The 21,614-nt window shown below is 38.5% G+C and overlaps 1 protein-coding gene across 13 annotated transcripts in view; it reads right to left on the bottom strand.

Annotated features, from left to right (window-relative positions):
- Positions 1-21,614, bottom strand: part of ATP2B1 (ATPase plasma membrane Ca2+ transporting 1) — a 65,609-nt gene that overhangs the window by 14,509 nt on the left and 29,486 nt on the right. For all 13 annotated transcript variants that reach the window (XM_057423676.1, XM_057423703.1, XM_057423657.1 and 10 more), the window contains 11 exons: positions 20,582-20,999; positions 15,602-15,799; positions 14,491-14,745; positions 14,285-14,410; positions 13,146-13,289; positions 10,263-10,301; positions 9,071-9,232; positions 7,264-7,478; positions 5,865-6,107; positions 3,258-3,499; positions 275-512 (listed from right to left, as the gene is read on the bottom strand). In XM_057423676.1, the coding sequence (XP_057279659.1) occupies positions 275-512; positions 3,258-3,499; positions 5,865-6,107; positions 7,264-7,478; positions 9,071-9,232; positions 10,263-10,301; positions 13,146-13,289; positions 14,285-14,410; positions 14,491-14,745; positions 15,602-15,799; positions 20,582-20,786 (2,067 nt within the window). In that variant the 5' untranslated portion in view covers positions 20,787-20,999. The remainder of the gene's footprint in view (positions 1-274; positions 513-3,257; positions 3,500-5,864; positions 6,108-7,263; positions 7,479-9,070; positions 9,233-10,262; positions 10,302-13,145; positions 13,290-14,284; positions 14,411-14,490; positions 14,746-15,601; positions 15,800-20,581; positions 21,000-21,614) is intronic.

Genomic DNA, 21,614 nt, shown 5'->3' with positions numbered 1-21,614 from the left:
AAAAAATGACAAGCTTTTCCATCTACTACTGAGACCCCTCCACATTAAGCACCTTAGGTTGTACAGAGCTTCAGTAACACAGCATAAATGACATTAAGAAGTTTCAATCTGCTTTTATAGCTCCATTAACTTTTCCCCCCAAGAAGTTGGATTTTTATTTATTAATCATGCTTAAGGCATACAATAGCAATTCAGTTTCATGCACTCTCTGCATAACAAACCACATGAATCAAGATCCATAATACAATCACTGCAGTTTAGTCAATGACCCTACCTCAGGTCTCACAGGATCTTCAATCCCGACAACAGCAATGCATGTCAGGCCAGTAACAATATCATTTTCATTGTCCCATTCTGGCTCAGGTTCCCCTGCTGGGAAGTCTCGGAATGCCAAGCAGATGGTTCTGAGCCCTTCAGAAGCCATTGGCTCAATTACAGTTTTCACGATATCATCGCGGTCCCTAGGTCTAAATACCTTTGGTTCTCCATTAGCACTCAGTATTTTGAAGCACCTGAAAAGGAACGTTTGAAAAGTTAGCACATCTTAACCAGAAGTTCAGCCCATTCAATGGCTTATTAGTCAACTCCAGTAAGTTTCCACAAGCTTTGTTTTCACTAGACTTGAACACATACAAAAAAGGCCAGTAGCAACATCTCAGAAATAATTTTCTCCATATGTGCTTAATCTTGTCCTAGTTGCAAAACATCCTAGCTGTAGAAAGTTAACAATCACCCTAGAATGAAAATAATGCCAAACAAATTTAGGACACAAACTTTAGTTACCTCCCAGAAGTATCCATTTCTCCACTGTATGTAAACAGACTAGTGTCTGCACTGGTTGAGCCAAGTCAATCCAGTTTCAAGATCAACAAAATAATCCCACCTTGTTAACAGTTATACAAGCCTCAGAAGAGCAGTATGCTTCTAGAACATGCATGTGGTGCTTAAACAGCTGTAAGCACTAAACTTACAGCACTAAAAGCAAACTCTGGCACTCATATCTTGGTGTAGTAAGGTTTGACCCCCCAGCTAAGTGAATAGAATTCAGAGAGCATCTGGCATAGAGTTCTTAATGTGAAATATCAAATTAAAAGCAAATACTTAAATCTGATTTAAATGTTTATACAAGAGATTAGATTCAACACTATGTACTCTAGCATTTCAACACATGCTTTTAATTGTTTCTTTAGTTTCTTCATGCCAAAGAAACCACTGTTTTCAGACAGCTTATATATACACTTCACTAATACAAATATAACTCTACCAACTATTTTGAACAATAAATTTAGTCTTTTTCATCTGCATCCTTAGCCAAGTTTTGTCATAAAGCAATGCCATAAGCACTTGTTTTACAAATTAGTACTAATGTGGCACTGAAAAAAATGTAAGAATTTATTACTTTTTTTTTTAAATATCAAGTTCAGACCTGGCATATCACTCAAGAGGACTACTGTTATGTTTAAGTGTTTAGTCCCGAGGGGTTAGGGAATTCCCAGGTGCAATACATATAAAGAAGTTTCCACCTTGTCCAGGATATGGAAATGGAAATGAAGCAGTTCCTTAAAGCTTCATAATATTCATCATAACTGAAATTTGAAGTCTTACCTAAATTTCCTGATTTTGGTTATCTGCTCAAATGTCAGCAGCCAACTAAGGATATCTTGTGTTACCTGCAGTCACAGGGCTTATGATAAATTCAAAGCATTCCAAGATTACTAAATGGAAGCCAATAAAGTCTATGTAAAGATTACATTGAAATGTATTTCAAATATTTGACTTGAGCACTAAGGAAAAAAACATAATTAATGGAGCTGCTCTGCTTGAAAAAGTTAGCTGCATTTTTTTCTACACTTGCGAGTCATTTGCATCTTATAAATATTCATGTTTAAGTTTTCAGTGCTCAAGAACAGTCATACATGTTATAATAACGAATAAGCAGTACAATTGAGAAATGAGATTACAAACTCTTGAGATTAATTTCTGGCACTGCATAGGTGGCGGGTAAAGAAAGTGGTTTAGGCTGCTAAGAGTTCTCCCAGTCAGTACATACTCTGAAATAGTTTTGGAATTACAACTATTCCAACAGTATCCAAATCAGTTTTCTTGTTCTTTGCCAAATGCCCTTATTTTCTTATCTCGGGTATGAAGCCAAGCAGACCACATGAGGCTGAATGAGTTCTACCAACTTCTATATTTCAATTGCTCAGTAACATAGTAAGGTACAAAATACTTCTGAAGATAGATGCAAATATAGGCATACTTACTTATTCACTGATGAGACTTAAACCTTGCTATGAAAAAAATTACTTCTAAGTTCTGTATCAAAAGGAACAAGAGTCCTTTACAGACCGACAATACTAAATTGAGGAGAAGGAAGATTTTGGATTTTTCCTTTAGCGTATTAGTACTTTCCTAGATAATTATTTGGGGGTCTAGTAGCAAGCAAAAAGGTAAACTGAACAGATACTATGTATGTGCTACTTGGACTAGAAACAATGTGATTTCAGAACCAAAACCAGACTGGCTACCACTGCTGTTCCTAGAGAACATGATGCATACACGCTTGACTTCCCTTCTTGTCTAATTAGGACTTAACACAGCATTCTTTACACCTAAAGGTTTGTCCCAGTGGTGACTAATCTCTCAGTAACAGTCTTATCTCATACTAATAAATCCTCTATAGATGGGCAGATGGATAAAGAAGCAATTTGCTTTGTCACATTAAAAAAAAACTCAAGTTTTTCCATTGGCCAAGTTAAGCCACCTTTTAAAATGACCAACTTGGACATCAACCTGCACAGTCTTTTGAAGCTAAAAGCAATCAAAGGCACAAGCGCTTCCTGGAATCTAGGCATAGTAGCTGCTGGGACTTTACTGGAAGATGAGTGAGCATTTTGACCAACCACACCTAAAACTTGAATAGTTTACCTGCAGAACTGATCACTTCATAGATACTTTCTTCTAAGAGAGTTCACAAATTAACCACAACCAGCTCATTTTGGGGGGAGCAGGGCTGGGGTGTTAAAATTAAAGTAACTTAAACGCTAATTGCCTTTCTTGCTGTAGAAAGTCAAACAAGGAGACAAGCCGAGAAGCCAGCTGCAGTCAGAAAGGTACAGGACTGCTGCACTTGTTTGCAAGTAGGGCAACAGAAGTATTTCACAGGCTATAGCACAATGTTGTTTAGCACTTCAGTCTCCTCACTTATCAGAACATTTAGCCAAATTTATGTGCTGAATTACAATAGTTGTTCTTACTTTTTAAGAACTATCTCAGAGGCACCTTTACTGAATATCCGGAAACTGCCATCAGAGTTTTTTAAGACAGTACTCATAGACTTTCTAACAGAGTTGAAGGTGTACACTTTGTACAAATCCTCTTCTGGTATCTCATTTCTTACATCCTGATAATCACGCTTTAAATCCAAGAGCAATCCCAGCAAGGCACATTCAGTTTTATTTCCAACATGACGTGGTAGGCCACCTTCTTTTTCAGGAGGCTGCAAGAACAACAAGAACCTTCACTGATTAGGAGGTTAACTTATGAACCACTGAAGTACAGCATTTAGAAAAAAAGAAGTCAAGGCCAAGCTTAACTCTGGGATGGGGAAGTTTCACTTTCACAGTGCTTACTCTATAAATTCATGAGTCACGAGTCAAAGTCACACTGCTGGCTTTTATAGGTAACTTCTGTACCTGTTTAGGATCTTTCAGTCCCTTTCTCAAGGCTTAAAAATCACTCATTCAGTTTGTATCAAATTGTAACATGGTATTTCTAAAAGGTATTTTCTATTACTTGAAATGATCCAATTCTGATCGAGTGTAGTCCCTAAATAACTACTTCACATTTTAAAAAAATGTATATAACTTTACTTAAATTAGCATTATTTCTGCTAAATTAAGTGTCCTGTCCCGTAATAACGCTTCCTCAATGACTTAAGACTGCAGTCACCTCACCTGTTAGCCTTCCACCGAAAAACCTAAGTCTTTAAGCTTCTTAAGTCTCACTACAAGTTCTGTTCTCCAGGCTATGGCCTATTTAAGTGGAAAGAGTTCAGAAACAAGTTTCCAGCCCTTTACTGCCAGAACAAGTTTCTTACCTCAGCAGTGTGAAATATGCACATACTACTGCTGTAAGTAATGCGCAAAAATTTCTCTCAAGTTATTTCTGAACCTATATAGGTGTAACATTGCAGTGCAGTTTGTAGCAAAAACCTGCAGAAACACTTAGTCAGCCTCACATGCCTCAAGCAGCTAGAGCTGAACCGTGTTAATCGTGAGTGATCCATTTTTATTTTTCAGAGCTGCAACATCTTGGATTTGGCTGTACTGAATGCTCACACTTTCAAAATGTTCACTTTAATGTGCAGTTTAAGATGTCCAGTTCTAAGCTTGCCAGTAAAAGAGACATGGACATCCAGAAGCAAGTCAGCCATGGGCCACAAAGACGTATAAGGACTGGAGCACTTGACATGTGAGGAGTGGCAGACAGCTGGGACTGTTCAGCCTGGAGAAGGCTCTGGGGGAGAAACTTATCAGGACATATTAAATGCCTGAATGGGGCAGGCAGGTGGAGCAATGGTAAAGACTACCAAAGCCAGGTTTCTTACTGATGCACAGTGAAAGGACAACAGGCAGCAGCTGCAAAGTGAAACTCTTGAAATTCCATTTGAAAATAAGGAAACACCTTTTTACTCTAAGGGTGGTCAAACACATGACCAGGCTGCCCGGAGGTTTCAGAGTCTCCATCCTTTGAGATTCTTGAAACCTGACTGAACACAGCCCTCAGCAATGTGTTCTGGCTGACCCTGCTTTGAGCAGGGGGGTTGGACCAGAGGATCTCAAGAGATTTCTTTTAGCTGTTTGTGATTCTGTGAAACAGACTAACTATGACTGCCTTGGGTGTCATTTGATTAAAATTAAGGGGCCTGGTCAGTTTACATGCAGCTATTTATTTTTTTAATTTCTATATAAAAATCTTTAGAAAATTAAGACTGCGAAACTCCTCACATGCTATAAACCATTAGCAGTATTACAGTCTTTTTTCACAGGAATCAGTGCTGGCAATCTTGATGTGCCACCTTAAGTACTGCTACTGAAATTCTTGCAGAGGTCCAGACTGGCTGAAAAGTGGCTTTTGGACTAGGGTTTTACCGCTATTCTTACACAAAGCACTAAGAGTGTAGACTTCTACTAAACCTTGAAGTGCTAATTTATTCCTTAAAGCTAATTACTAGTTATTTTTCCTGCCTAAAAGAATACAAGTTATGCAACACATTGGAATAACTACAGCAAGGAAGCTATGTAGCTTCAGAAAATGATGCAATTAAGTGCTAACTAGTCCAGTATTTAAAATGTGTAATGGTCCATTATTCTTTTCATTCCAAAATATTTTGCAAGTCTCAAACAAGGTATGAGCAAAGATGTTACAATTCTAAAGCCTACAAACACATACAACAGCACTTGGAATAAAAATCCATTATTATCCTTATCTGTACCTGCATTTTCCCTGATTCTAGCTGATGTTATGCTCCTCTTACACGCTTACTTTGGAGTAGCACTCAAACCCAGCCAAGATGTTCTTCAAGTAAATTAACAGCCCCACTTATAAAAACAAATTTAGATACAACTGTGATCTTGCAGTTGTCTTCCTGAGATTGTATGTTTGAACTATCAGTTCTAACTGAAATAAGCTATTTTTGCAGTTTACACTCGAATGCCTGAGCAATCTACAGCATGTATAAAATACCCTATATGCTGCATTTTGTCACACACACTTAACTGACTACCACCATGTGGGCCACCAGACAATGTGGAAATTTTGAGGAAGTTTTTTTACCTTGATTAGAATGGACATCCACTTACCAGTATTTTGGAAGTATAAGCACAATTAACTGAAATTCCTGTCACAAGGTAAGCCATGGTTTTCTCTGGAATAGCTTCTGGTTCTGGAATTTTTTTATAATGTTTTTCATTGATGTAGGCTTGGACCACTGTCATTCTGTTCATGGTCAATGTTCCTGTTTTATCTGAGCAAATAGCTGTTGCATTGCCCATTGTTTCACATGCATCCAGATGTCTCACCAAGTTATTATCTTTCATCATTTTCTAAGGAAATAAAAGCAGTCAACAGGTATAACCATTACTTCACATTTCAGATATTCTCATTTAGGGTGTCCAGTCTTACACAGCAGTTTCAAAAGACACTGAGCCTTTAAGTCACCTAGCATGTTACAGAAGAAGAATTTGTAGCTGCCACAGTCAGTCAGGATTCCTTTAACTCTATTACGTCACAATAAACTTCATTTTGAACAAGGTTCATAAATAGTCTTAATCCCTTACACCTGCATGTCTCACTGACTACTGATACCTTTCAGACTGTGTTATGAGCAAATAGCTTATGATGATATTTATAAATAGAGGAGAGGTACAGACTGAGCTTTACCAGACACAACAAAATGAATAAATAATTTTTCTGCTTATGAGAAAGATCAAGTAAGCTGTGCCACAGACTTATCTGAACATCAAGTGACATATTTCAAAAAGCTAAAGTCAGACTTGAAATCAAATACAAACTGGGAGCCCAATGTTTCAGCTAAGATAGTGAGAACTACGTAAGTTTCACAGGCAAAAATCTCTCTTTAAATTCTTTACTTAACAGATTTGGATAGTATTTTAACCTTGAAGAGGCAGTATTCAAATGATAAAATGCTAAGGCCACTACTAGTTAGTATTGCAAGTTAAATTTTAGAACATAGGCTAAACAGCCATGTCTTTACAATTAGATTTTCAGATTAATAACTGGTCCCAGCATGAGGAAGCAATAAGAATGAGAACAAAGAGCATGAATTAAAAAATATGTTGCAAAATAAACAGAAAGCTGCATATTCTACAATATTCAATCCTCAAGGAAAATCAATCCGAAAACTTTTGTAGCAGTCGCTTAACACATCAGTTAGGTAGAAGTTCAGTTTACAGAAGAGTTTGTTATTTACAAATTCTAACACATTATATATTATAAGCAAATGCTACAGCATTGTGAGTTAAACCCATTCATCTTTAGATGGTGACAGCAGCCTGCCACTTCTCACTGTTCATGTTAGTGTGTATTCAGACATTAAGTAAAATACTTATGCAGTTCAGGGAAACATGAAAAGCTTCTCCCAGTCTGTTACGTATGTGGTGCACCACACCTAAACTGAGATTTACAGCGGATGAATACACCCACCTACCCTTAAAATCTGTTCCACATCTATGCACTTACCTTAACAGAGTAAGCCAGAGATATAGTCACTGCAAGTGGAAGACCTTCTGGTACTGCCACCACCAAGACTGTAACTCCAATAATGAAGAACTTCACAAAATACTGAATATAAATTGGTGTACATTCAGCAAGCCAAGGTCTCTTCTGAACCCAGAAGGTATCAATTATAAAATATAACACAAGGATAATGACTGTAATTGCAGACATCAACAAACCTTGTTAAAAAGAGAATAAACAGTTGTCAGAAAGTATCTCAAATATCTGGCAATACAGACTGTGGATAAGTCAAGTGCAAATACTTCTGCCTTTATATGAGCTAAATAAGTAATTACTTTATGTAATTTTTGAACAGGCAAGTCAGGAAACACTGAGGTAGTTCTCAAAGGTGTTCCAACTTCCAATGCAAGTACTTCTTCATGCATCGCACTTAGAAACTTCCAGTATCTTCCCCCCCCCATCCATTTAATTGAAAAGTGAAAGATCTAATTATGATCAGGACAGACAAATATGTAATGTCAATTGCCTAAGCAGAACAGGAACTGAAATAATTCAGCAGACCTTGAATGACTGCACTGCTGAATTAGTCAGTAGAGAAAGCTGCTGACAGTCTGCACCCTGCTTCCTGCTGAAGCTGGGATTAAATATGGCAGCTAAGCAGTGTTCAGTGAACTGGGAATAACTAGGAAGACAAACCAGAACGGCTACTAGCACATTTAGGACACCACATAAAAACAGTGAAGGAAAATGGATCTAGCTGGAATAAAGGAACAGAATTCACTGTATGAAGAGTGTCGATTCTTTGTAAAAAGGTGCTTCAGTGTGTGCAGGACAGAAAAAGGCATGCATGAAGCAGATGAGCATTATGGGTATGTGGAGAGTTACAATGGGTCAAAAAGCAAAAAAGGAAAACAGAAGCCCTATGAAAAGTGGGGGGGGGGGGGGGGGGGGAAGTGTCATAAGAACAACACTTCACATTAAACATACCATGGAAGCTTTATCCCACATTTGTCAGTACAAGTCTTCCTGAAAAATTAACATTCCTATACATAACTAGAGTGCTAAAGCTAAAAGCTTAATTGCTGTGTTTTCACACTTTGACACAGATGCTGAAGTCAGCCCTTTTTGAACTGTGGGCTGGGCTGCAAGACTTCTTAAAGCCCCTAACCTAAATCTTCCAACAATTCTACATGGGTCAAAGTAAACCCTGAAATATTTTAATTAAACCTCTATATGCTAGATAACATAGCCTAAAATTTACACTGAACTTCACTGTTGCTTTAGCCTACTTTCAAGAAGCAACTGTTTATGAAGACAGCTGAATACTAGCTGATTGAGGAGTAACATAAACTAAAGGATAGTAGAAAGTCCAAAAGTGTTACATACTGTAAGGCATGTTAAGTGGAAATATTTAAGCCTCTGGAAGTACTAGAGATAACCTGGTTGACCCTACTACATTTTCCAGACTTCGCTCAATTTATAGTTCTCTAGGTACATCAAGAAATGCCTTATCTAAAAATGATCTTTGGTTACAGTTGTCCGATGTTATGAAGTTTGAATTTTCTCTTCCAGAAGCAGGCACTCTAAGGCCTGAATCTACTTAAATCAAGGAAAAATAAAAGCCATCCATATGACAATCTGAGAAGCCACCACCTCGCTCAGTGGCATACTTGCACGTATTGGAATTTTGCACTTAAATAATCAAACCAGTCAAGGCTAGCTACTTCAGTTAACCCCTCACAAACTGCACACATTCCAATTTTATTCAAACACATGGTATCAACATAAGGAGCTTAATGACACATCATACCTGCTTTGCCAATCTGAACTGCAAGCTTTGTAAGTTTGCCTTGAAGAACCGACTTCTCTTTCTTTGGCAAATTTGCTCTCTTCTTGTCTTTCTCGTCTCCATCCCCACCATCTTCACTCTTCAGTGGCTGCATTTCCATGGCTGCACCATCCTGAGCTTTAGCTAGAAGATCAAGTTAAGTTTATCCACTTGGGGAGCCCCCAAAATCAGTGATACTTAAAAAGCTTACCAACCCCAGTACTGTGTAGCAGCTTGTACCCAGAGACACCATACTACACACGAATGTTTAAACAAGTATATTGGTTGTAGGTGCCCAGGTGCTGGCAGCAGGGGAGCTGCGGCCCATGGATAAAACCATGTTGAAGCAGGCTGTCCCCCTGCTGCCCACCAAGTACCACAGTGGAGCAGATCTCCACTTGCAGCCCACAGAAGACCCCAAGCCAGAGCAGGGGGATGTGCCTTGAAAGAAGCTGCAGCCTGTGAAAGGCCCATGATGGAGCAGGCTCCTGGCAGGAACTGTGGCCTGTGAAAACCCAAACTGGAAAAGTTCCAGTAGGATACAGTCCTTTTTGAAGGACCCTGTGATCAAGAAGGGGAAGAGTGTGAGGACAAAGGGGCAGAGACAAGCACTATGAACTGACCAAAAAACCCCATTCCCCATCCCCCTGCACTCCTCAGGGGTAATCGGGAGTGAAGTTGAGCCTGAAAGGAAGGGGAGGCAGAGAGGGGCAGCTGTTTTAGATGTTTTTGTTTCCCACCATCCTATTCTATTTTTAATTGGCAGTAAATTAATCTCTCCCAAGTTGAATATGTTTTGCCTGTGAAGATAATTAATAAGTATCTCTCTGTCCTCATATCAACGCACAGGATTTTCATCCTATTTTCTGCCTTGTCCTGCTGAGGCAGGCAGGAGTGAGAGAGCAGCTGGGTGGGTATCTGGTAGCCAGCCAAGGGTAACTCACCTCAACAAGATAGCTTGAAAATCAATGGCAAAGTTCACTTTTGTAGTATCTAGCTATGTTGAGACCACCATGTTCATTTAAGCATATGCTTTGGACAGATTAACTTGTGCCATCTTTAGCATAAGCACTTTGGATTTAAATATTCATTTGCTTAGGAAAGTATGTATTCATTATTACAAACACTCAGAAAATAGGGACTTGCAAGAAAGGATCAGAGAATCTGCATTTACCTTTGTTACGGTTTTCAACAGCTCCATCTTGCTTTTTACCTGTTGGAGAGGGAAACAAGCTGCGGCTTAAACTGGCTCTGCAGAGCTCATTTCAGTATTTATATTTATATATAATGCATACATTACCATATGCTGAAACAAGCAGTTATGTGAGACAGAGGGATCATATAACTGAAGCTTTAAAAGCAGATGTCAACTCACAGAAACAGTTTGCATCAGGACTTTTTTTTTTACTTTTTCCATAAAAGACTGCTGCAGAGTTATGCTACCATAGTTAAGCTTGCACACATTACTGTAACAGACATTTATTACTTGTGAGAAAAGCTTTTAAAAGGCTTGCCTAAGCATTTTTCCCAGGTAAAAAATGGTGACACTAAGGTGATTCTGGTGGCCTCAGTCTTGCTCTCTGTTCCTCCAACATTTGGCAACTTCATCTGACTACTGCTGTAAACAAACTGCAGAATCTCATTTCCAGAAGCAGTGCTTTGTTCAACACTGTAGAAGCTACTGTAGTATAAAATATTTATAAATCCACACCAAAGCTTAATGGAGGCACAGCACCGGATTACTGGATCTGTGATAACCCTATTTACGCAAGCATGAACATAATCTATAGGCAACATACCAACATTACACCACTAAGAGAACAGTTGGCATTCATAATATCCCTCCTAACTCTCTTCAGACATGTTGTTCAAGAGACCAGAAAGAAGGACAGTGAAATAATAGAAGAAAATAATGGACGAAACATTAAAAGTAACTAGAAGACTGACACATTGTGTGTAGCTTATGGGGGAAAGAAGGGGAAAGACAGAACAGACACTACCTTTTTTTATTTGGGTTTTGAAGGAAAAAGGTTTAGGTACTACCTTGGCAAGTGACAACAAACATTCCTCTTAAATAGAGAAAGCAAGGGCTATAGTAACTATCTGTAATAACCTGAAATGAAAGCACAGAATTGAGGAACTTGGGGAAAAAAAACCAGAATTTTTTGGTAACACTGGCAATTCATTAAGTCTTCAGCCTTAAGTTACATAGACTGAAATGTGTAAGAGCACTCAGGTAGAAGAAAATCAAAATATCAAGCAGCCTGTCTGGAATGGCATTTAATACCTCCACTGTATTATTGCTTTAGACATAGTCTGATTGCTATACACAGAACAGCTGAGGAGGGGAAAAAAAGCGCGTTCACTTTCTATAGAAAGTAGAAAAGAAGCCACTTCAGACTCAAGAACTCATCATTGTATCCTAATTTAGTATTTATTCTTTCCTATTTCCCCTCTCCCTCTTATAAGAGCAAAATTCTACACTTGAGTTACTTCTAACTCCTTGTGCTTTCATTCTGAACCAAGACATACACAGCCATCTGAAAATAGCCACTTTAATCTCCTTAACATTGGCAGAGAAGCTAATTGAGTTTAACCTGAGTTCTACCAAGGAGAATCTTATTAGGCACCTAACTTAAAGGAAGGAGGAAGTTGTGTGTCTTGGGAGGCAAAAAAGAGCCCCTTAAACGTTCAGGCCCTAAGTTACACCAAAACACTACTTGTCAAAAATACTGCTCCTAAATAAGAAATGCTGCCAGAATAATAATAAAACCTATAATCTTCTGCATATCCCCTGTAGCAGCTGGTAGTGTTGCTTGCTTCCTTCTTCCTCTGTAAGGGAAAGAGCAAAGGATGGAAACAGTTCCCCACTAATCCCTGGAAGTGTTTATCTTCACTACCATGCCTGAGCTTCAAACTAACTTTGAACTTCCAGTTCTTGTAACAACTCTTGTAACTTACTTCTGATGAAGCTTACTACCTTAGTTTTCAAGAAGGGTCAGAACTGTAAACTGTTTGTGGATTAGGACAAAACAAAAAGCACAGTTCAATCCCAATTTCTGCGCAGAGCACACATTTCAACAATTGCCTTTTTAGTTTGAAGGCTATCAACATTCCTAAGCACATTTCCGTACTGCTTTTTATTACTGTTTCATATTCTTCTGATGAAAAAGTCTATTTTTTTTGCCAAAATCCTCAGGTTCAGTCCCATCCAGTAGATTTCACAACAGCTAAGAAAATTTCTGTTGTGGTGCAGCTTAGTCCTAAACATGCCTTATGAAAGCTAGTATTAAAACATGACTGACATTTCTAGACCTTTGATTTTCCGGATAAAGGCTATAGTTTAGATAAGTGACCTTACAATTCCAGCTACTAAGTACGTCCTTCAGAAGAAGGAAGATAGCCCATTTCACACTTTACAGAAGGCCCTCATCCCACCAAAAATTAAGTTTACAGAAAAGTGCAACTAGAGATTTGCCTGAGCTCTGAGCTGCATTCAGAGTTTCAGCACTCGAAGAAAAGGAGCAGCAGAGGCAGCTCATCTTTATCAAAATCAGTCATATATACTTAAGATATCCATAAACTCATCAATAACAATGATACAAACTTTCCCCTTCACCACTTTGTGATTCTATGATTATCATAGAAGAGCTCACTATAAAGGACATTTTCTATCTGCCAAAAGCAAAATGAGATACTTCAGTGGTATTATTGGTAATAACCTGTTTGCCACAAACAGGTATTTGCTATTATTAGACATGAATGCACTTCACATTGTATACCATTAAATTACGGAAGATGGCAGTTTAACAATTTATAGATGGTATGGCTGGTCAAGAGTTCTAACCTTTAATTGCTCAATGAGATCTGGAGTTTGATTAAAAATCCACGACAAAAGCTATTAGTAGTAGCGTACTCTCAGGTCACGGGACCCGAGTTTTCTTTCAGAAGGCTTAGAAAAAGATTTCTGTCTCCAGATGACCAGAATATGCTTTCGTTCAGTAGCATTCAGGAGTTCATCCCTCCCTCCCCAGGAATCCAAGATGATTATGCCTACTTTTCTTGTCCTTCTTCTCTTTTTCCTTCTCCTTCTCTTCTTCATCTCCTCCAGCCCCAAGTAAGGTAAAGATGATTCCAGTCTGAGAGTTCACACCTACAGCAGTTACTACCATTCTTCCAGAGCCTTCCATCACGTGTGTGCCTGAAAGATTGAATCACATTTTCCATTGAGACTTAAGCAGTTACAGAATCATAGAATAGTTAAGGTTGGAAAGAACCTTAAGATCATCTAGTTCCAGCCCCCCTGCCATGGGCAGGGACACCTCACACTAAACCATCTCACCCAAGGCTCTGTCCAGTCTGGCCTTGAACACCGCCAGGGATGGAGCATTCACAACCTCCCTGGGCAATCCATTCCAGTGCCTCACCATCCTCACAGTAAAGAGTTTTTTCCTTATATCCAATCTAAACTTCCCTTGTTTAAGTTTTAACCTGTTACCCCTTGTCCTATCACTAGAGACCCTAATGAAGAGTCCCTCCCCAGCATCCCTATATCCCCCCTTCAGATACTGGAAGGCTGCTATGAGGTCTCCACACAGCCTTCTCTTCTCCAGGCTGAACAGCCCCAACTTTCTCAGCTTATCTCCATACGGGAGGTGCTCCAGCCCCCGATCGGCCTCGTGGCCCTCCTCTGGACTTGTTCCAACAGTTCCATGTCCTTTTTACGTTGAGGACACCAGAACTGCACACAATACTCCAGGTGAGGTCTCATGAGAGCAGAGTAGAGGGGCAGGATCACCTCCTTCGACCTGCTGGTCACGCTCTTTTTGATGCAGCCCAGGATACGGTTGGCTTTCTGGGCTGCGGGCACACACTGCCGGCTCATGTTCATTTTCTCATTGACCAACACCCCGAAGTCCTTCTCCACAGGGAGAAGCAAAGCACAATGGAAATGAGCTCCCAAACTTCGCGCTGACAAATGTAAGATGTGTGCATATAACACCATGCTCTCCTGGAGCTTTAATTGCCAAAACTATCTGTAAGAGGAAACAATAAAACTGACAAACATTTTGTGTAGCTGCTTAAGAATCTACTCACTCTGACAAAACACTATTTTTGTATACCTCAACATTTTAAATAACCAGTTTACCCCCACAAACAAATCACTTTCTTGAAGAACAGCCAAATGCCACACACCTGAAAGCAGCATAGGATCTCTGTCCAGGGATTTCTTAACATGATCAGATTCTCCAGTCAGTGAGCTTTCATCAATTTTAAGGTCGTTTCCTTGAATGAGTACACCATCAGCCGGTAAGAGATCACCTACAAGAGATCACTGGGTATGTTGAATGCAGTTCCTTTTTTGAAAATAAAAGAAAGTTCAACTTTTAAAATATGTTTACCATATTTCACTTGTGCAATATCTCCAACAATTATGTCAGCTACTGGTATTTGGATGACTTGGCCACCTCTGATGACTGTGAATTTCTGTTCTTGTTCAATACGGCTCTGCAATCCCCGAAATTGTTTCTCTTTACTCCAGTCATTGAAAGCTGTTACTAATACCACACAAACTACAGATAGGAGGATTGCTGCTCCTTCAATCCAACCTGTTTCAGATTCGTCCTCTTCTTCACCAACATTTACTGATCCACATACTGTAGAAAACAGGTTTTAGATTTAAGAAAGTTCACACAGATAATTATTTCAACAACAATAAAGTTTTGTCAAGAAGAAGAAACTACTATTTGTTGCTAAACATTTTCTATGCTAGCCTTCTTCACAATTTTACCTTTATAACACACAAAGAAGCTAAATAACCTGAAAGCTAGAGCAGTTCAAGGAAGTTAAACTGCTTAGAATTTACATCCCTGCTTCTCTGAATATAAGAGAAGTTGATACAGAAAGTTACTTGTCTTTATTATCTTGTTAAATGATGGCATGAGAATGTTGTGCTAGTCAATTAGTTAACAACCCTCTGCTTTCGCATTTCCCCCTTCACCTTTATCTTAGCAAGCCAGATATCACTGCAAAAATTCAGTTCAATGAAGGCCAGATCCCTACATTTTCCATTTAGAAGTATAAATATAGCTTCAATTCCTAAATTAGAAAGTTACCAGTGTCATATTGCAAATCAAGGAAAATTTAAGACTTGCTGACTCCTCAAAGAAAGCACATGACCACAAATTACAAATTGCTTAAATATTTGAGGCAAAGCTAAAAAAACACTTGCACAGAAACATGGCTGGATTTAAGACAAGTCCTTGTTTGTACTGCTTGAACTTCACCTTGGCATTATTTTGGTCAGAATGATACCAGATCATGACCAGAGAAATCTCATGTTGCCTTTCTACAGTAAGCTAGACTTTTAGTAGCAGTCTCTCAATAAGGAACAATAGGTTGCTTTTTCCCTGACTTACGGTCTCCCACCAGATTTATAGTATAGGCATGCTGGATGAGAAAAGTGAGTAGTATAATACAGGTACACATCTACTTTTTAAAAGGTTTACTTACATGATTCATTTCCTCCTGGAGGCTGGTAAAAAGAAAGGCCCAAGGATACTACAGCTGCAATTTCTAATATAATTAGTGTCACGTCCTGTAGTGCTTCCCATACTAACTGAAGAAATGTTTTTGGCTTTTTAGGAGGTATAAAGTTCTTCCCAAAAACTGCTTCTCTCCTTTCTATATCTGCTGGATTTCCACTTAAACCTATTCAATAACAAGACAAAGTTAGTGACGTTTACTTGCATTTCACCCTCACATTAGAAGTGACTGAGGTTTCCCATTTATGGGGTGAAGTCCCACTCTGTAACTCAGCAACAATGCTGAAAAGCCATGCCAGTATTATCCTTAAATCAGAGTCACTACAGAAAACCAGCTATATTTTATAATTCACACTTTGCCAATATGAAGTAAGTTGATAGCCTACCTACTTGCACTTGCTACGACATAGCAACAAGGTAATAGTTAACAGACATACCTTCCTAGCAAGTAAACAAATTTGCAAGACAAGATCATTAGTAGAGTTACTACTACTGAGACTGAGCACCACCATGCAGCTTTAGCAAGAACACAAACTGTGAAGTCAGCTCTGGTTCCCACTGCAGGGATTCTGTATTCAGAGATAACATCCTAGGATCCTACAATTAATGTAGCATTATAATGAAATATTTAATGTAATTAATAAAAATACCATAAATATGATAAATAAGTATTATTTAATTATTACAGAAAATTCTACCAACTATGAGCTGGTGAAGCTCTCCAGGCACCATGTGGAGAGAAGCAGCCACTTAAGGACGTTGCTTCTGCCAGGACAGGAATTGTTTGCTTTTCTGAAGCTTCACTTTTTATCTCCTCTCACACAGAGACAGCCCACATTTAGCACCGTGCAGGGTCTGTCCCCTCAGTTTTATAACCATCTTATTTCTTATGTGGCATATTTGAGTCCTCTCTTCTGTCTCAACTCTTGTACCATCTTTAAGGTACATTAGCAGGCAAGAGTGAGCGAGCGAGCGAGCAAGTGGCCTTCACTAAAAGGCACAGCAAGCTTCAAGAATTAGCAAACTCCTTAAAAAAAAAGAAATACAAAGTATATTCAGTGCAAGGTCATGCACCCAAGACCTTCTGTAAGTATACCTCCTCTTTATTCCTTCAACATTTTCCTGCTGCCTAAACCACCACTCAGAATTTAAGCCAATAGCTGATTTTTCAAAGCAAAGTGGCCAAACATCCAGCCATGTTCAGAGCGAAGGTCTGGATGCTTCAACCTTAACGCCTCCAAGGTTACGATAAGCACCTTCTTGAAGACAGCAGTTTTTATAGTAGCAGTTTTTTAGTAGTTAACCTATCTGCTTAGTGATAAAGACACTGCAAACATGCTAGGTAACCAATAAGAACAGTGACCACTGCAACTGCCTTTCATAAGCGGGGTATTTAACACCTCTTAACATGCATTTCCTAGAACTGTCAGATGTTATTTCAAGACACTGAACTGCAAAGCTCGGTTTTAAATGCTAACAATTGCTACGGAATCACTTAACTGAAAGGCAAAATATTACATGCAGATCTTTTCAGAAGTGAAATTAAGCATACTTAGTGTAGATAATAAATTATTCTAACACTCTTAGATTTACCTTGAATTCATTGCTTTGGAGGTTTAACACAAAGGAGTAATTTTACTTGTTATCTCTAAGACTGTACTTCTTGAAGTTCAAGCTTTGAGGTGCTTACTTTCACTCAATTCAAAGCTGCAAGACCATTTTCAAAAATCAAGCTACACAAGAGGATCTAGAGAAACTCAGAACAGCTTGGCCAATCCAAAATGCTGGACCATATTGCTATTTTGCAATAGATACCGTTTCTCTCTTCCTTTCAGAATGGCAAAGTTTGGAAGATTATTTACATAACATCAGCAGCACCACTTTCTTCTTGCTTTCACAGGGTGCATCCTGTGAAAGGATGCAAAATACCAGAAGTGTACAGCAATGGTATATGTATGTACATATATATATTTATTATGTATACATAAAAAGCCAAGCTACTGTCAAGAACCACTTAGTGAAGATTAGCAAATAAGCCCAGCAAAGACAAGAAGCTTTTGTATTTTTAGTATTCTCCATAATACACCATGCACCAGTACCAAACCTGATACATCTGCCACACAGCTGGCACTTTCGTAGTTCATCATTTATACTCCTGAGGCTGACATTACTGCCATTATATTGTTCATTATGTATCTGAATTAGGCTAATTTATGTTATTTGGTATTAAGTTGAAAAATATTGGTCAAGTGAATAAGTAAAGATTCATATGCAAATTTTATTAGAAATCTAGAAGTAATAGTTACTAGAAAACCAAACTTACGTTGACCTGTGGCCCATCTCTCCAGAACCAAAGGACTTTTACTACTACAGATGTCAGACATTCATTTATTCACGTTTGCACACATATAAGGACACAGTAAACATCAAATACTAAGCAGCTAAGCCTGCTCACAGTGTCTGTTTTTAGTAATACTAAAAGGTAAAGGACAGATTTCATTCCTCATTTCAAACCAGGCAGGTCTAATCCACATTTTGCCTGAAAACAGACATTGACTTACATTGTTCAGTAACTTCAAAGCAATTAATTCAAGTAATTATGCAAGCTGAACTCATTCACTGTACCATTTTAGAACTACCTGTACTTTCACTGTGAATCACTGATAATTACAAAGGTCAAACTTTCATATAATAAAAAATCCCCCTTCTAAATAGGAGGAAGTATCATAGGGTTTTGGTAGGTATACCCATGAGATTTTAGAGAGCTACAACTACTCTTAACAGTTTTCTGCATGAATCTTTCCTAGTTTTTCTTCATTAGAAGGTCTCCATCCCTACCCTTACAACTTGAACTTGACAAGAGACCTAGTTCTACTTTCACAAGAGCTCTCCTGTACTACCTCCAAGAAATTTATAGCAGATAGCTTTACAGAAAGGCTGGCTCTTTAAAGTTTCATGTAGTGATTTACAGCCAAAATGACACCTTTATAGAGGACACTGATCTAACTTATCTTACTTAACCTTTTCTGAGCTAATTATCACATTCAACTGTTGAGGTCCTGCTGCACATTCGAGCTGCTCTTAAACTTCAAAAAAATGATGGCACCCTTTTATCAAGTTAGTGATTGTGTTTAACTGATTGCAGTACAATAAAACTAAATGTCAAATCCTTTTGAAAGGGAAAGGCCTTGATCACCCGGTCCTCTGTACAGCAGAATCAATCTGCAGGAAAGGGCATCTAACCCTTTCCAGTTTTAGTAGATGTCAGCAGATGCTCATTTTCCCATGTTTTAACCTGCTTGTTACATCATATAAAGTGAATCCTGCCATATGCCAGGTATTTGGTGCTTAGTGCATCATTACAGATGACTGTAAAATAGGATTCAACTCTCTGTTTCCAACTATAAAAACTGTGGACCCTCTTCACTGAAAGGAAACTGTCTTTCAAAGCTATGCAACAGGTTAACAGGGTAAAGAGAGATTGCTGCCCCAAACTAAGAAGTGTTACACTGCTTGTGTGCAGCTTTTTTTCACACACTCACCCTAAATTTCACAAGTCTGTTGATACTGAGGAACAGACATTTGCACACCTCACATTTTACAGACTTCTTCAGCCTGTAACTGGTCTACTCCCATTCACTGGCAAGTCGGGCATGAGAGCTGGCAACTTTTGTTTTGGTAAGAGGAACCAAGTTCACATACTGAAATAATTACTGGAGTCTGGCTTCAAAAGCAGTTCAAACCAAAACATACTAAATGCAAAGGCACCCAGAGATAACCGATTAGTAGGTTGTTCTTGATCCAAGGAGACAAACCCTTCCAAATGCTTTCCCTAGCATTTCTGAAGAACAGAAACCAACAGCTCTCCAGGATTACAATAGCAGGTACTTTACTGCCACCAACACTGGTTAAAAGCTATGTGAGACCTTAAATGCTGAGATATCCTAATTTACCCAAATCCTGATTCTGGTACTTCTCACTCACTACCAACAGCAGGACTTCACACTGAGCTACTATTAGGTTAAGAAACATTAAAAACATTTGTACAGGATACTACTGTTTAGATATTTTAAGCAATAGGACTTGCATCTTTCACAAATATAAGCTCATAGCCTTCATTTACACTAGAAGACAGTAGTGAGAGAGAGACACATCTTAAAGCAAACTTCTGTAAAGCTCTCAGGAAGGAGACTTGATAGGTTTATTTCCTTCTCTACATATACCTTGGAATAATAACTGCATAGAAGCAAAAGCATCAGGTAGCCACACTTCATAGAATGCTATCAAGTCTAACACGACAAAGACTTCCTTAAAGATGCTTATTTCTAGACAAAAGGAGTATGTGATCACTTTGCAAACTTTCTAGTAATAGCGACAGTACCTCTCAGTGCCTAAAGTTGCATCAATATTTTGCACAGATCAAATGAAATCTAAAAGAATAATGTAGATTTAAAAACTAGAAAATGTCATCAAGAATCCAGTGTAGTACAAATAGAAAAGAGATGTCATCAGTTTTAAAAATTGTTGCATTAGGGAATACAAAAACTAGGTAGCAACACAGAAGCATTAATAAGCCCTGAACTAGACTATTAAAATCTGTGTTCTATGACAGCATGGGGCGAACTATGAACTATAGGTCATATGAGCTATTCATAAAACTTACACTTTTGCAGCAAGTTAAACATTGCTGTGTTGCATTTATATTTCATATGCGGATGCCTACATCAATAAACTTTATTCTAAAGTGGAACTTCATCGCTAATCAAACATCTCACCTGCAGTTCAGACTAACTGAAAAAACTCCTGCTTGCTTATTACCACTGAATACCTCTCTGCCTTGAGTAAGAAGCAGTATCATAAACTTTGCTATATTAAAGAATTAAGTAGTTTGCTTCACTGAGGTTTTTCCTAAATGGAGTTTCCTCAGCAAGTGTTAAAACTGACTTACCTTCATTTGGTGAAGTTTTCAATTTTGTACAGATGCCATGTACATCTCCATAGCATTCCTGTATTTTATGCAGTGCATCTGCAGCCCGAAGTTCCATGAGAGAACGGAGCTCTGCAAGAGTAACTCCAAAATCTCCATGATTAGCTTCTTTTACAGCGTTTTTTACGCCACTATATGCAACCGAGTTGTTTGCCATATCACCCATGATGCGTACAGTCTTTAGTGTAGACGTAGACAGTTGCCAGTAAGGAACAAGATTTCAACTTAAAATATTTCCAAAAGGAAAATAAATCCTTTGGGTATGAAGACAAGTCAGGAGAGCAGACACATCACCCAAGTAAGAGACCCCGTCTGGAGAGATATCTTTGAGGTTGTCCCATGGCGCATTCTGTTCCCCAAGCCAAATGGCATGTACAGTCTAGGGAAAGAATAAATATACATTTAGTTACAGAACAGCTATTCTGAAATACATCGTAACACAACCCTCCTCTTCACATTGAAGTTATGGAACAAATTGCTGCCTAAGACAATTTCTTCGTATTTCCTATAACATTTTTAGTTAGCATCCAGCTATGAAGAGTGACAAGGCATAAAATGGATGTTTCCCACTTTCTGAAATCATGAAGTTATTAGAACAGCTGTTGCCTTTCTGTTTTGTATTTTGCTTGATGATAAACCAAAGATCTGTAACAAAAGGAAACCTTTAAGAACACCTGGAACTAAATATGTTTCCACGGAAATGGAGTTTGGAGCATCCACCACTGATGTCACATAGGGTAAAGAACACACTCAAAAATCACGACTTCTCAACAAAGCTTTCACCTCAAGAGTTTGGGATGAACAAGCCTTTTTGTGTTTCCGCAAATTCATTTGTACAAACCTCAAGGAAAACAGTTTCAACACTAAGTTAGCCCATGCATTAAGTACTTTTGTAGTGTAAGTAGCAGTATACCCTTCGAGCAGAACTAGGTCTTACTGCATTTTTGCGTCCAAACAGTTTTAGCCCCACTCCAGCCTATTTCATCACAAGTCA

Source organism: Pezoporus wallicus, unplaced genomic scaffold, assembly GCF_028554395.1.
Source record: "Pezoporus wallicus isolate ANWC-B61680 ecotype Strahan unplaced genomic scaffold, APGP_CSIRO_Pwel_v1 contig_7722, whole genome shotgun sequence".
In the NCBI taxonomy this organism is placed as follows: Eukaryota; Metazoa; Chordata; class Aves; order Psittaciformes; family Psittacidae; genus Pezoporus; species Pezoporus wallicus.
The sequence above is the reverse complement of the archived record's forward strand: the minus strand, read 5'-3'. Positions and strand labels throughout refer to the sequence as shown.